The sequence below is a fragment of the Athene cunicularia genome, assembly GCF_003259725.1.
Source record: "Athene cunicularia isolate RWA chromosome 1 unlocalized genomic scaffold, athCun1 chr1_part1, whole genome shotgun sequence".
Lineage (NCBI taxonomy): Eukaryota > Metazoa > Chordata > Aves > Strigiformes > Strigidae > Athene > Athene cunicularia.
Window position 1 is genome coordinate 116,888,599 of NW_020799091.1, and position 16,493 is coordinate 116,905,091.

At 41.1% G+C, this 16,493-nt stretch overlaps 1 protein-coding gene across 13 annotated transcripts in view; it reads right to left on the reverse strand.

Annotated features, from left to right (window-relative positions):
* Nucleotides 1-16,493, reverse strand: part of BBX (BBX, HMG-box containing) — a 155,450-nt gene that overhangs the window by 18,877 nt on the left and 120,080 nt on the right. For 11 of the 13 annotated variants that reach the window (XM_026857695.1, XM_026857685.1, XM_026857623.1 and 8 more), the window contains 3 exons: nt 9,729-9,818; nt 2,266-2,463; nt 1,392-1,584 (listed from right to left, as the gene is read on the reverse strand). In XM_026857695.1, coding sequence (XP_026713496.1) covers nt 1,392-1,584; nt 2,266-2,463; nt 9,729-9,818 — 481 coding nt within the window. The remainder of the gene's footprint in view (nt 1-1,391; nt 1,585-2,265; nt 2,464-9,728; nt 9,819-16,493) is intronic. The other 2 variants (XM_026857678.1, XM_026857631.1) reach the window with 1 other exon arrangement.

Sequence of the window (16,493 nt, forward strand, 5' to 3'; positions counted from 1 at the left end):
CTCTAGCTGCATGATGAAATGACAAAAGGGGGAAGTAAGAAAGACCCGAAGATCGGGCTATGGAACACATAAGCTCACTTCAACAGGGACAAGAGGAGGACAAGAACTCTTACAGGAGCAAAGAGGGAAAGCAAAGTGAATCCCGTTGCTCTTGTGCAATTCCGGTCAGTGTTAATGGAAATCAATAAAACCACAAGGGTGAAAGTGAGAGCAGAATTTAGCACAGCACTTCCCCAAGTCTCACTTCGTGGCTTCTGACCATGGAAGACAACAGAAATGAGTTCAGACTTTTGCTATCTTGATAGCAGACACCTGCTTTGCAATGTTGGGAGGAAAAACCAGACTGACTGCAGCATGAAAACACTTCTTGCCCAAAACTATGTTGCTTAAGAAAGACAACAGCTTCTGCAGAAAGGTCAGCAGGTGGGGTTCAGCTGACTGTTTCTTGTAGGGCCCCTGAGCTTCAAAAAAGTCTTTCAACATTTGATGCGCAGCCTGAACATGCAGGACTGGGTTGGCCAACAGGTGCCACGAGATCAACAGTAAACTGAGGTTGTGAGTGGTTTCATCAGCTCCTGCCTTTGAGGAGTTTCTCAGGCAGCCAGCAATCTGTCAAATGCCATTTGCAGAGGCTGTGATGGTTTCAAACTGGCCCAGCACTTCCTCACTGACCCTACACTGCAGGAAAAGATGAGGTTTCATCTCCAATAAGCTGCAGCATCATAGAACACTAAATAATTAAGAGCCAAGGAGGACTTGCTGTCATTGGTTTTCTCCCATCACAGGGCCAGCATGAAGGATCTGACTATGCCGAAGTGATCCAACAGCCCTAAGTAACATGGCACATTCTCTACCTTATTTGTGTGGATGGTCTACTCAGTAACTGAGAGGACCAACCCAAGCTAATGTGACTTTCCATCACCCAGAGTTGCTCTGCCCCACGGCATTCTGCAGATGCTTTGCCTCCTAAACAGCAAAGCACACAACTAAAAATGTTAGCTTCCTCCAGCCATGTTCAGCATAAAAACTTCAGCTGAAGTCATATGAAATTCTGCCCACAGTCACTGAAAATTGCAAGTCAGCATGCAAAAGTTACTTAAATCTATATTATCTGATAAATGGCATCAAGCATATGAACCTGTTTATATAGAAAAATTGGTAGGGAAGCTTACCAGGGAGGAGCATTTTACTAACTACTGAAATAGGCTGTATTGTCATTTAGGTGGAGACTTAACACTACTAAGCAAGCAATGTAAAACAGACATTCATAGAAAGCTGTGGAAGAGGAAGCACAGGCCAAATTAAACAGTCTGCAATTCACATGCTTTCTGAACAAGCTGGTAGGCACATACTATCCATTTAGATAGCAAGGGGAAAAGAGAACCATATACCTGTGTACATTTTCCATGGCTGCTACTTCTGCCAGAGCAGCTAAGCTAAAAAATGCAGACACTGCTGGCATATCTGATGTAATACTATGATTTTCTTCTGTCTCTGCATTTCTGGAGCATTCACTGTTGCAATCTGTTTCTGCACTTGATGTTTTTTGAAGAGTACTTTGTGGCGGCTCTTTTGGCTTCTCCTCTGCAATAAAAGAAAGTTACGTTTGCAAACCTCACCCTTAAATTTACAGCTGCCCATCAATATACTGACTAGTCTAGTGTTAACAGAATCTTTACCTTTAGGACCTGATTTTGCAAGTATAACCTGATACATTCTGCAGCCTCTTCTGACCCAAGCTAATGGCAGAAGCACAGTACTAAGGTTCATGCAGCAGTTTACCCCTTTAACATTCAACTGAGTTTGATCTTTTAGGTCAGGCAAGGGATCTTTTGTGTACATTTTAGATGTAGAAGTCCTGAAAGATTATCTTAACTGCAGAGGACTCCTGCAAGGACTGTGGCATTGACTGTCATATTACGGAATTCATTTTTACGTCCTATAACTAGGTACAGTGTAATTTCTTTGCTGAACTGGAAGCAAATTATGAAAGGTAACTGTTTCCCATTTCTCTTTATAACAGCTCCCAGTTCTTAGAGAGGAATATCCAGGGAGAGAACACAGATTTGGGCATTCAAACAAAAGTAGGGCATTATGGACTCACCTATTTCCCAGTTGATTAATACCTGTATTTTAAAATAATGACCTTTCTAAGCAGGTATGAAATAAAGCTAACTGAAAAATATTTCTCTGATAGGTTGCTTGTACTCCCAAACCTTCTCCAACCATTCAGTTTTAATAAAAGTTAAACTTTAATTTCCTTACCCAATGTCCCTCCTGCTGGTGACACTCGGCCGTCTGCTGTTCGGACAAGATGTGTGATCTTAGTTTTTCTTGCTTTCCTCTTCTGGCTGCCAACTAAAGGCTCATGCATCATTGCTGGCTCTGGAGTGTTTAGGGCAGATACAGAAATTTTATTCTTCCAGGCAGACTCACTGGAATTTCTGTCTTCTGAGAGTATGGCTGAAAGAGGATAAAAACGCAGTTTTACATGGAGAATAATTTGGCTACTAGCTATGCTCATTTATCATTTTGCATCTATCTATATGTATACAGTCTTCCCTCACAGGTACTCAGAGCATAACCCATGGCAAGACATGATCTGAAAGTTGCAGATGCTTGCAGAGGAATAGTAGCATCAGCTCTTAAAGATATCCAGGAAGGTTTAAGTTTCTATTATCTGCGAAGAAAACTGTGAGATGGGCAATAGCGCTTCAGTGGGAGAAGGGTATCAAACAGTATGTATAAAACGCTCTGCAACAGAAGATGCCAGCAGGTAGCTAAGAAACAAAATGTATTTAAGGAACAATAATGGTCCTCATGTAAGCTTATCTTAGCTCACAGATGGACTCACAAGCAGAATTCAGGAATTCCTGACTAACCCCCGGTCTTCCCTCTATAGTCAGTCTATGTCATCTCTAAGCAGAAGGAAATACAAAACTACAAACCTGAAAAAACACCCAAAAGGCAGCAAATATAAAAGCAGAGCTGATTGAAGACAAGAATGTGAAAAAAAGAAAGTAAGCCCGTGATAAAATACTGTGACTGAAATACAGCCTACATAAAGTCAGAGAGAGAAAGGAACAGTTTGAATCTTTCTCAACAGTACCAGTGTTGGCGTTTTGAAGTAGCCTTCTGCCCAGAACTGGAATATGATCACAAATTTTTACCTGACTAAAGAGTCACTTTAATCTTGTTCATGAAGAAACTGGTGAGACAGCAATCACAAGATGTATTTAATCTTCCAAAGTCTGAAATCAGTGCGTAATCATCAATCATTTGTCATTTCCGTTGATTTAATAAGCCATACTGCTGATACCACAGGGTATCACTAGTCCATAAATTCAATGTGTGACATTGTTCTCCTCCTGTGACACAAGTATTATAAGGCCTATCCCATCTGTGATCATGGTAAGCTAGGGCTAGAAAGAGACTACAGGTAGCAGAGGAACACCCAAGCGATTTCTCAGAGATGCCTCTCTAACCTGTTTTGAAATTGGGAGCACTCATGGTGTCTGCACCAAGTCCTCAGGGTACTTTTTCCCAGTGCACTGCCATCCTGAATGATTACATATTTTGTTCTAATGCCTGTACCTCATCTCCCTTGCTGTATTTTCAACTCGCTTTCTTCACTACACGTCAAGGTTATACCCCATCTCTTTGAACAGTCCTTTCTATATTTCACAGATGTGTCTGTGTCTACAGTTAGCTTTCTCTTCCCCACAATTTCTTTTACTCTTTCTTCCCATTTTAAAGATATGTTTAAGACCCATTTGTTCACTTTCTGGGTGGCAGGACCAGAAAGAATTACATGCACAAACCTCAAACCAGAGTGCAAACAACTGCTCTTTCAGAACGGCTAAGCACTGAACAAGACCAGCCTCCTATACTGAGACTGGTTGTGTCATGCAGGAGCACCCGACCTCGCAAACTATGTCCAACAGTCAAGCAGTCTGCATGGACTTTGCCCTCATTCATTTTAGTGTGTATTTACTGTTCATTTATTGTTTGTTTTGTAGATTTAATGAGCTTCCTATTCAAAGATACGGCCAATATAACCTCTATCTTTTGCTAGGTTCTTTAACTGTCAATTGTGCAAGGATGTGGACTGGATCAAGAGAGTAGTTCCAATATTTTATCTTGTAAGCTGTTATCCTTTGCTCTTTTGTTTTAATTGGGAAGGGACCTTTTAATGTTTTATGGCATAAGAATACAATCAGATCTAGTACATATATATAAAAACATTTGGAAATGTTCCAAACCTTAAGTCGCTTATGCTCTTAATTCACCTTCATATCTGCTCTTGTAAAACATTTTTGAACTTGTGCATGCTCTTTGTTTTTAAAAAAGCACACAGCTTCAATTAGCTTTTCTCAGTTTAGCTATAGCTGCCAGCCTTTCCAGAGCAGAGCTATGCTGTGAAACTTTTTTTTTTTTAATAAACAGAGAAAGAGAAATCACGAGAAAAGATCTGCCTTGTAACAGTCCAATTAAGTAGAAGCATCAATGATTGCAAATGTGACTTTCAAGTAACTCAATCTGGCTAATAGTGAGATGTTCAGATAAGCTTACTGCACTGAGACCAAAATCTTAATTGGAATGTATAATTAAATGTGCAGCTTTCTCTCTAGGTTTCTTATTTGGGAATTCGTAAGTGTTGAGTATGTATTAATGTAATGGTTTGGTTGTAGTCCAAAACACTAGTTGTTAATTCTGATTTGGGGATTTGGTCTAATTAGATCGTACTTTGACAGTGCTGTTTAATTCTAGTTTGACTGAGTTTATAATGGCTTTAATCTTAGTAATACAACTTTTTTTTTTTTTTTACACTTAAAAATATTAAGACATGATTTCATACAATAAAAAACATACAATAGAAAGAAACCTGATTTGGTACGTTTTTAATTAGATGTGTTGTATATTATAAGCCATGTCAGGTTAGAAATAAACTTGATTGGTCAATACAGTAGATATTTCCCTTTTATATTTCTTTTCTTTTAAGCTCAAGAAATTAAAGATAAAATGTTGAAAGGCAAAATAAAAGGAGGCAATAGTTACTAAAGACATAAGAAGGAGCATACAATGTGTTTGACTACTAAATAAAATAGGCGGAAGTTGCCAACAAACTCAGGATGCAGCAAGTATATTCCCTCTCCATGTTTAAAGGTTTTTCAATCCTTGAAATGAGACTTGAATGTCCTCTACATTTTTTTTTTCTCCTCTAGCACTAAAGTAAGCTCTTTATCACTTCATCATAACATTGCTGCCATACAGTTTTGAAGAAGGAAGGATTAAAGGTGAACAATGAATATATTTCTGTGTGGAGGGTGGACGTTGAAGGGAAGAGCTTTTTTTTTTTCCCCCTTCTCTAGCAGTCTTAGTGGATGTTGGGATAAGAAAACATTTAATTGACTTCTTTAAAGATTATTATTCAAACAGACATAAAATCTAACTAGAAGGAAGTCACAAAGGCTTCACTCACAAGACCCTTTGCACTGAACTCCAGAGAAGAAGTAAGTCAATGAAGAAGTAACCACCATATAAGCTAATTTAGGTGCTAACAGCGGTCCTCCTGTACCTTCTTCAAGAGGAACAGCACCCCACTGCATCACCTGACAAAGGTATACCCATACCGATGCTCCAAATCAGGGCTTGGTTTTGCTGTGCAAAAAGGACAGGGCTAATCAAGTTTAATTCCCTCTATTTTTCTTTAATAATTTCTTTAATCCATTTCACATCCCTCTTGTTTTCACACAGTCCTGTGTTCAAGAGCTGTCCCATGTAGAGCTCAGCTAATTTTCAGGAGAATGCTGTCTAAAAAGGCAATGAGGTTCTGAAGCTACTGTGCAGTCCTGCAAACAGGTATTTACATGGGTAGCTTTCCGCATGACAGTAGCACATGCCAGAACTACAGGACTATTTTTGCAAGCAGAGCTGAGCACATGATACGAAGATGTGGGCCTTTTGGCATGCTTACACCACAGCGACAAAAACGACTTTGAGAGAAAAACATCTAGAGCTCTATGCCAGATGGTTTCCTGAGCTAGATTTGTTAAAAGTTAGCACGGACAGTTTACCTTATTCTGCAGGCATGCAGCATCCATATAAGTCTTATTTCCCCCCATCTTTGTGAACAAGAAAAAAATGAAGTCAACTGGTCTGACTCAGCATACTACAGAAGAGGACAAGCTTTTCAGACTGAACCCCAGCAAGACACAGATTTTAAAGAATTTCTTCAGTGATGCCTATCTGTTGTGAGAGAGAGCTGAAGAAGTTTAACCACATTTAGTGGAGAATGAATGCTCTGTGGGTCTAAGCATGCTGGTATCAAGAAAGAAAGGTGGGTTGTAATGCTTTAATGGTCTTTATGAAGTTAAAAAGGAGAAGCGAAGCCTACCAAGGCAGAGCAAAGCTTCAAACCACCAGTGCTTGGGGAATCACTTCATCATAGAAGTGATGCCAAGCATGCTCTGACCTGTACTCAGCTCTTCTGACAAGGGGATGCTGCTGCAATACTGCTTGTGGGGTCAGGCAGGGCACAGGGAGCTGCAGCAAGGGCTGGGGACTAACAAGCAGAGAGACACCAGCTGATAAAGCAGCAGATGGTCAAGCCAGGTGTATGGGCAGCTGCCTGGGTGGGAAGCTCTGCTGCATGAGCCTGTGCTGACCCAGCCCTCTCTCATCCTCGACAGGACACCAAAGGCACGTAGCAACTGGCCCCCTCTGGGATGTGGGCCCCACAGAACAGGGCTTTCTCAGCAGGAAAAAAAAAAAAAAAAAGGGCCATTCTGCTAATTTTCTGCACTTTCTGTTCTTTCTCAAACATATGTGCTAAGGCTGTACAGATGGATGGGCATATGGGAGAGCTGATGGAGTATCAGTAGCAGACAGTTAGCTCTACCAGCCACAGGAGATGGGGCTCCTTCACATTTCAGCTAGTGCTGAGACTGGTGTATATGTTCCATCTCCTCTTCTCTCCTTCTTGTGCGAACACCAGCATTGCATCTGGTTGTTACACAAACCATGGAGGAGCCCCCAGAACAGATCCCTAAATGTACCTGCAGGGAGTCAAGAGTTGTGACTTACCCCTTGTTATTTAAAGCATTGCTTCCAATCAGAAAGCCTTGACAGTGTGGCAGAATATAAATTTCTCAGCTGAGTGGTGTTCAACCTCCCCAAACAAGGATGGGTCCAGCTGTGCTTCTGTCAGCCTTCTTAAGGAAGTGACACACCTCTTAACATACTCAGCTGCATTACTGTGTGCTCTCTGCCAGGAGGAGCAGGGGTGGCAGCATGTCCACCAGGATTTTACTGGGCTGTATCTATCTCTGTGAACACCTGCAAACTCGTAATATGGTTACTTGCACTGGTGATGCTGTGTATGATGTGGTCACATGGAGTCAAAATTCACAGAGAAACTCAACCCAGAGACAGACCCAGATGACATAATCCAATCCCATCAAAATTTGCCTTTACTGTACTTACTTTTCTTCACTCAAGAGGGAGATGCACACAGGCACACACTTTTCAAAAGACAATAGAACATAAATCCAGCATGACAGCAACCCTTCCAAGTGTCTCCTCTCCAGCTATAATAATATTCAGGCTCCTTCTTCCAGCAAAATTAACTCCATAAAAACCAAACCCACACATTATAGACTTGTGACACACTACATAAAGGAGCTGAAATTTTCATCTAGTGTTTGAGTCACTAAATCCTTGTATATTTGAATTGAAATGAAGATGCTGGGATTCCCAGCTTGAATGTGCAGAATACAGGACAGCGGAGTCAACGAGTTTAGGGCTATGCTGCCTAGGAACTCATGAAAGGATGGAGTTACGTAGGCAGCACATGATGGCGAGGCTGTACCCACACTGCACTTCACTGATCAACACTTTGCTTTCAGTGTCACTACACTTTAGAGTAGGCAAGACCCCAGATTTTCTCCCATTTGTAACTCAGAGAAAATACAGTTCCCCACCAATGTATATACCCACTGTCTTTCCTTTGATAATTTCTACGTGGGCTGTGTAAGACTGCTAAATTCCTCGTGTCTTTACTTCAGTCTTGGGAGGAACCGAGCAAACTGGCCCTACTCCAGCAAATGCACAGACACATCTTTAATGTTTAGACACGATGACATTATTCACATGCTTAACTTCCAAGGACATGCCTCTGTGTTGTGCTGGAACAAGGCCAGGGTACTCAGCACTTGCCAGGCTTGAATCTTTGATCATAGTGCACACTTCACTTTATATCAAAACAGGCTGGTTTCTTGTAATCAAATGGAGGTTTTGACATTTTGTTTAGCCACATTTTATATCTGCAGATTTTAAGATATTTATATTTTTTTACTCCATCATGTATCACTTTCTGTTTCTTTTCCTACAGGAGAATTTAAACACCCCTTTTTCTTAATAATTTGTCTACATGGTATATTAATTCAGGAACAAAAATCTGAATGACACCCAATAAAAGCTACGTTAATGTATGATGCTTTTTTCACACTGGCATGGAAGCAATATAGTTACTTCTCATAAGTGAGAAGTAACACATGTTTGTTGTACAAATACAACCAAACAGAGCAAGTAATTTCAAAATATTTGCACCATTCAACGCAGTGGAGCTGGCAGAGCCTATGTGGGAAAACAGTGCACCACAGAGGACAGAAAACATAGCATCAGGATAGAGGAAATGACACGGCCAAGCCTTAAGGAAAGGTATTAAGCATAAAGGGAGCTGGGGGAACTGGAGATGGGGATTTTATTATTGTAGAGACAGATATGGATGGGGAAAAAAAAAAAAGTGGAAGAAATTCATGGAGCTACCTAAACAAGCAGAACCAGAGAGACTCTTCTACACCACAGGGACGATGTGGGAGAGAACTCTACTGTGGAAGGGCTAAGGAAGAGCCTGGGCACAATTTGAACAGTGTGGGCAACATGACTACAAAAGTAAAATAATAAAAAGGGCCCAGGGAAGCAGGCTGAACTATAATCCTGTGTATACCGTACACCGGAAAACACCCCTCAGAGTTGTGAGTATGCAGGTATGCAGGATCACAACAGTGTAACAAGGAAAGGACTTCAGAGAGCTACCAGCATGATAGGGGGAAGAGCAAGCCTGGGACATAGCTTAAAAACTGCTGAATTTATTTTAAATCTGAGGGAAAGAGAAAGCTGGTTAAGATTTCTGTAGAGATGGAAGATTGGTTTAGGTTAGCATGTCTGAGATCTAGTGCAGACACAAGCTCTTATATCCTGACCAGCTGCAGTCTGCAAAGTTCTAGACAGTGGGAAACCACAGGGGGAGGAGATAGCGACATGGAGAAATACTCTGACAAACGGATAAATAACACGGTCTCTGATATAGAAGGGCTGGAGATAAGAGTAACCAAAGGACTAAAGAGCTATGAGCTGTGGAAGATAAAAGAGTTCAGGGCCAAATGTAAAACTGCCCTTGCTTTGTCAGCTCTGCTGCATGGTGCCTGGAGCAGGGAAACTGTAATTAAGGGGGATGCCAATTAAAAATAAAACAGCATCATACTGCAATAAGGTAATATGATCAATTGGAGCCAGGAGCTAACAGAATCAAAGCAGATAGGGAAATAAGGGACCAAAGCAATCAAGTACTAGAGAGATGAGCAGCCTCTGTCTAGAAGCATTTCCCCGAAACTGAATCGAGAGAGAAGGCGGCCCCAAACCTTAACTAAGTAATGCACCAGTACCTTTGTCCGGAACATTAAGCTTCTCCTTTCTGTGTTTACATTTGCTGACAATTTTGTGGAATAAGTTCTTTTTCTGAGACTGGAATGAACCTACAGACAACATTAATAATACATACTTTTAATTAGCAGTTTTAAAAAGAATATAACAGTCACAATATCTACTATACAACCTCCCCTTCCACTAATACAGGAAATCATTTCATGGGGAAGCACAAAACCTGAGCTTCTGCCAGAAGGGGCTCTGGAGGCTTTCAGCAGGCTGTACTTCAACCCATCAGCTCCCAATGCTAAGTGCATACAAAGCATTTTGGAGAATCATGACCTTAGGAAAGCATGTCCATACAGTAAAACAAGGATTATTTTGCTTGCTTGTTTACAGATATGCTCTGTTTTGTGTGTATACTGGGTTTGGCTGGAATGGATTAAGCTTTCCTCATAGTAGCCTGGATGGTGCTGTGTTTTAGACTGGTGATCAAAACAGCTGTCAGTAACACAGCAATGCTTGAGTTACAGCTGAACAGTTTTTACAGAGCATCAAGATCTCTCTCTCTCTCACTCTGCCACCCCAACAGTGTGGCTGAGGGTGCACAAGAGATTGGGAGGGGACATAGTTGGGACAGCTGACCCACACTGACCAAGAGGTGTTTCATACCACATAACGTCATGCTCAGCAATAAAACTGGGGGGAGAGTTTTTTTCCAAAGTGGTCATTGCTCAGGGACTGGCCAGGCATCAGTTGTTGGTGGTGAGTGCTGGCTTTTGCATCATCTGTTCCCCCCCATCCCTTTTGAAACTGTCTTTATCTTGATCCATGAGGACTTTTTTCTTGGTTTTGTCCTTCCAGTTCTCTCCCATACCCCACTGGTGAGTGGGTGACAGGCTGGTGACTTACCTACCAGCCAGGGCTAACCCACCACAGGATACAAGAGTTACCTTTGCCTTTTTGGTGACTAGAAATGAGTTTACACTAAGTGCAGAAGCAAAAGCTCTCAGGGGAGGAAGGTGAGGTTATGTCCAGCTCATGGTATCATTCCTACTTTGATAGCGGAGTCTTTACCAGTAGTAGTCAGAAGACACCTTATGTGACATCAGACTACTATGTCACTAGCAGAGGTCATCAAGAAGCTATCCTTAGTCTCACAGAGTAAAGACACAACAGTAACACAGACATAACAGACCAAAGATATAACAGAAGCATAATCTCTACACTGCAAAGACATTTTTATGGAGTCACTTTTCAGAAACTGCACTTTCAAATCTTCTTTCCATAGATACAGCATGCAACCAAGTCTTCAGGCTAGCTCAGAAGAGACTGGCCCAAACAGAAATGAGATGCACTATAGGTGACAAGATGGCTTACAGCCTAACAAGAGGGTGTCCTTCCCATCTGCAGCTGACTTGGAACAGGATTCTACCCACCACAAACACGAGCCTCCTCCACTCCTCATTCTTAAAAGCAACCAAACACACACACTGGCTACTGAGACACAACTGCAACCTTGGTCACGTGTTACTACATGGTAAGTCTATGTCATGCATCTGCAATTTGCCATCACCGACTGTCTACATGCAAGGAAAGGAGGAAGAAAGTGTGTAGCACATGAAAGAAGAATCTAGTCTTATGAGGGGAAAACCATTCACAGACACTAGGCTGTTTGAATAATATTGAAAATTACTGAGAGAAAGCTAAAATCCAGCCAGAAACAGGCATAGAAACCCGAAGATTTTGTATATGTTGGTTTTGTGGCTCACTGCTGCTCAGTTTTTACTACTGAAGAAATCAAAACTTTGGGAAAAGATTAATAATCTCCCTAAAATCCAGAAGTCAAACAACAAACCAAATGGAAGTCTAAGAGAGACACCATCTTAGGCAACATCAGCTTGAATCTGAATAGCTTCAGTAGAACTTGTATAGAAAATATCTGATAGTTCAATAGAAGAGGCCATATTCACTCAAACTGATTCAAGTGTTCTGCAAATTTTATAGTATCTTCTTGAGTATCAGAGTTGGATAAGGAGTCGTGTCAGTGAAATAAAAATGCAAAACAAAATGAAAAAGCTCAGGCAGGTTGAAGGAAAGCCCAAGTGAAAAAACTGAGCTTTTCTGAAGACTAAGGTCAAACACTTTGTCCACATCAACAGAGACAAGTCTTCCCACAACAATTCCAGAAGACGACAAAGGTACGTGACTAGATGATTCTTATGACTTTTTTTTTTTAAATTAGTTAATTAGTGATTTTTGTAGGTGCTTGGAATAAGCAACATCCTACATAGTATCACAGAAGCCTCCATTTCTACAGCTCAACCTGCACCCTATAGACCATTTCAATCAGTATCACAGAATGTCAAACAGTGCCAGCAACTCTGAGTAGCTGAGATGAAAAACTCACAAAAAGCTGACAAGCACTGCATGAAAAAGGAAACCTGTGTCTTTCACCTCTTTTCTATCATACAAGGCACCTTTGTAATAAGCTTCTACCCATGACATGTAATGTACTACAAGGCCCGTGCCACTTGCACACAGAATTTTATTCCCAAATGACAAATAAAAGAACATTGACTTCAGTGGGGTCAAAAGAGAAGCTGCCTTTTCATAAGGAAATTTCCAATTTCCTTCCCTTTTAGCTGTTATTCCTGTGAGACCGTGGCCATTGACACTTGAGTACTCTTTCGCCACGAATGCAGTGAAAGAAAAGATAGGTTAATAGCTAAATAGGTCAACATGTCATACTTGGACCTGAGAATATAACTCGTGACTCCATGAGAAACTTCATCCACACTCCTCGCCTGAACTAGAGTGAACTAGAGGATATGCTCACTGTCCTGTGTGAAAAGCCAAATGACAATCACTCTCACACTTACACATACAAATTGTCTAGTAATTACTGAATAGACTACCTGGTGGTTCTTCGGAAATGGTCACATTCCATCCTGCCTTTAGCCAACAGGCCTAAGCCAATGAAGTGCCATATACAGAATCTCTGCATGGCATATTCAGGTATGAAAACCAGAGTTTTTAGTTTATTAGAAGTTAACTGAAATTTTTAGTAGAAATTAACTGAACTAAACCAATGCGAAGAAGGAAAATATAGTCTGGACTGGAGAGAACATCCTCCAGTGTGTAGAAAAGACTGAACAATAGGGCATTCCTGTGATCATGTGCTGGTTTTGGCTGAGATAAGAGTTAATATCCCTTTTCAGGCTCTCACTAGCAGGTGGTCTAGGGGCACAGTTTAGGCACACTCACCCATGCAGAAGTTTACAGGATGGCTGGCTGGGCTACACCTGCTTCATTGGGACAGCAGGCAAGCACTCCGAGACTCCAAACAAATGCCACTTTGTCAACATTCAATCCAGAGAAAATTCATGATTGAAAAAACCTAACTAACCTAAAAGGCTGTCTGTTAGGCAGTGGACCCTGGACGTGATTTCCTACAGAAAGCTGAAAAACACTTTTAATGTTAGTTTACTTGCTATTGTTATACAGTCATCTGCAAGTGTAAAGTGAGTCCTTTTCTCCTGGTCATCGTTCTCTACTGGAAATATTCTACATGGCTCTTCCTATCCCTAGCACTTCAGCAGTTGTCACAGGATTTAACCACCTGCTAATCCCTGGCTTGTCCATTGTGCTCACCGAGGGTGGCAGGGATTTCCACTTGGGAATAGTCGCTGTGGCCAACAGCAGCTGCTCAGGGAAGCAGCAGGCAAGAAAACGAACCCACCGTACATAATGAACCATAACTGCATTTCCTCCACATTTCTGGGCATACGCCTCCTCTGCTCTCACAAAGTTTCCTATTTTAAAGGGCCTGATCAAATAGAAAACACTTCAACATGATCATAAGAAACCCAGGACTAACAGATTTGTTTGTGCATTTCTACATCTTTCAGGAGGAAGATGCTGTATTTTTAGGTCATGGTCTTTGGAACATTACAGTATGTGATCTTCAGGAATCTGAATGCTTTGAACCAAGCCAAAAAAACCCTCCACCCCAAGCTCCCTCCCCATTTGAGGAATGCCACAAAGAAGCATCCGTTTTAAGCTGATGCTTTATTTCTAGTCCTAGAGGCCAGAGACAAAAAAAAACCTGTAGACAATCCTTTTTCCAAATAAAAGCATGCTATGCTTTCCTCTCCTTGCCTTCCCCAAATGAAAGCTTTACTGAAGTGCTTAGTGTGTAAGTGAGCATTTCTTCACAGCACAAAGCAGAAATAATGACTATGCCTGTTGCTCATTTTTGCATACAAGCAGATTAGTGACTCACTGCAGACTGCTGACTTCTGTGTGGTGGGATGTTTTGGCACATATGCCATTGGAAAGAAGAAAAAAAAAAAATCAGTCACAGCTCCAGCAAATGTTGGAGCAGGCCATCTGCACAGATTCAGTGTAGCTGTATTTTTCAGACATTTTGTGACATTATTATTGTATATGCACACTCCCAGTTAAAAATGCTTGGGGTAGAATTTGCAAAACCATTATGGCTTCTTCAATCCTGCTCCCACTGAAGAAAGCAGGAGCACAATTTGAACAATTATAAAAGCTCTGGGGAAAAAACTGCTCTCATTTAAGAAAGAAAGTTCAAATTTTCTCTTATACATGTAGATTTGAAACAGCTTTCATGTTACAGGGTTCTTCATGTGTTTTTATATGGAAAGAACTGGCTGGAGTGATGATTGGACATGACAAGCACAATGGAAGGAGTCAGTGGGCACTGACCTGTTCACTTTCCACTTAGGAGTGGGAAAACATCCTGACAATCCTGGCTGTTTAGGTTAGGTAGCAGATCAGGCCTCTTGCAGGTATAGGTTAGCGACATTTGACAGAAAATTAATCTTGCACTATTTACTCCAAAATAAAACACATTAAGGCATACAAGCCTAGTTATGGGGGGGGGGAGCAAACAAAAACATTTATCCATTTTTATTCACCCAACATCCTGGGAAAGTCTTAGTTTTTGCAGCACTCCAACCTATTTTGCAAAATTTAAATGTAATTCAGTAGGCACTGATCTGCAGACTGCAAAAATTAAGTATTTATCTGAAAACTGAGAATGCCTTTGAAGTTTATGATCCTGCACACAAACATTCAGAAAAAGCAGGGAATGATTTTCAAGAGTGTTTACTAAACCTATCCCTAGTGATTATTACCTGTTGTTTAGAAACATCTAAAGGCCCCAACCACTAGTAGGCACTATCTGTGCTGGACATCTCTTCTAATTACCTTACAGACAGACAACCCCAAGGAAGAGGGAAGCAGCAGAAAGAACTCCACACAACACGGTAATGCAGAGCACAGCAGAGCAAAGTTCAGGTCCCCTACATCCCAAAACACAATCACAGCCATAAGACTATATTGACCCTTAACAGTTCATGCTCATCACACCGCAATAAGATGATGTTAACTCTGATGGTGTAAAAAGCCATGATAATTCAAAAACCCAGAACCATTCTACAGCAAGCTCCATCATTTTGCTTAATATGCCATTTTCATTTTCTGCAATACTTGCAGGAGCGTAGTATGCAGACCTTTACGCTGAACACCTTTGGAGGTCAGTATTCTCTAACTGTTTTTGGAGTCATCAGTTCACAGGCAAGCCAACAGCATGAGGAGGCTGAATGGCCTGTCAGTACACCACAAATTAAATAGAGGATTCAGCTTAATGAATGTTTTGCTCAGCTGGAACAGCTTTCCTACTAAGCTAGTAAGCTTGCTTGTATGCAGTGTGGTTCAGGTCATTTCAAATCCACAACCTGCATCCTAATAAATAATAAAACAAATTAAAATAGACCCATTGCCATGGAGTAGTTACTTTTTTTGCAATCTTTCTTTTCCAAAAGAAAAATGGTTTGTCAGAAAGTTTTTTAGCTACCTCTTTGAGAGCTAAACTTCACTCTCCAGGGAGCTGGAATGACTGACACAAGCTGACAGCTTGCCCAGCTAACTTGAGCAAATTCAATATTCATTGAAATTAGGAGCAGATATCACTAGCTCCGTCTGGATTTAGTTCGGGGCTGCGGTTAGATGTTCACTACAGGAACAGCAGCGTCACTATCAGATATTCCTGCCCTGGGGCTTCTTGTTGCAACCCCACAGCTCAGTTGGTGGAAAAGTTCATGTGACTGTTTACCATCTGCTTCAGTGCAAAGTCAGCTGGCTTAGTTTAAAGAGCCCTTATTGTCAGCTAGAGGCAAATGCTCCATGGCCTCCTCCACAGGGCTGTGCCAAAACTACTTATATCAAGCTTGTAACCTGCCTGCAGTTATGTTTCCAACCTACCCTTGAGGCAAGGTCAAATATATTCCAAAGCTTTTTTAAGTGATGTGAACAAGGATAAAAATTAAGCTCTTGCGTATGAACCTAGCCAAAAGCAGAACGCAGTTCTGGGCTGCCTGGTTAGAGGCAGCATTCTAGTGTGACATTCCCAAACAACATAGGGCCTTGCAAAATTTTTAGACGTACAGACACTTGAACAGGTAAATACTGTAGAGAGAAATCCAAGGAGCTATTATTACAGCTTCAATTGCCAGACCACAGTAGATGAGGAGATCTTGTTCCCAACAGATGTTGCTTAATTAACCACTGTATTATCATACTGTAAAGCAATTCATTCATGCTCATTGAAGAAGTTCTGTCAAATACATAAAAAATAAAATGCATTTGAAGTCAGAACTCACTTGTTATTAGCACAAGTCTAATTTTGCAAAAGTGACTGTTCCACATCTAATTATATAAATACAAAAATCAATACCAAAACTGGCATGTAC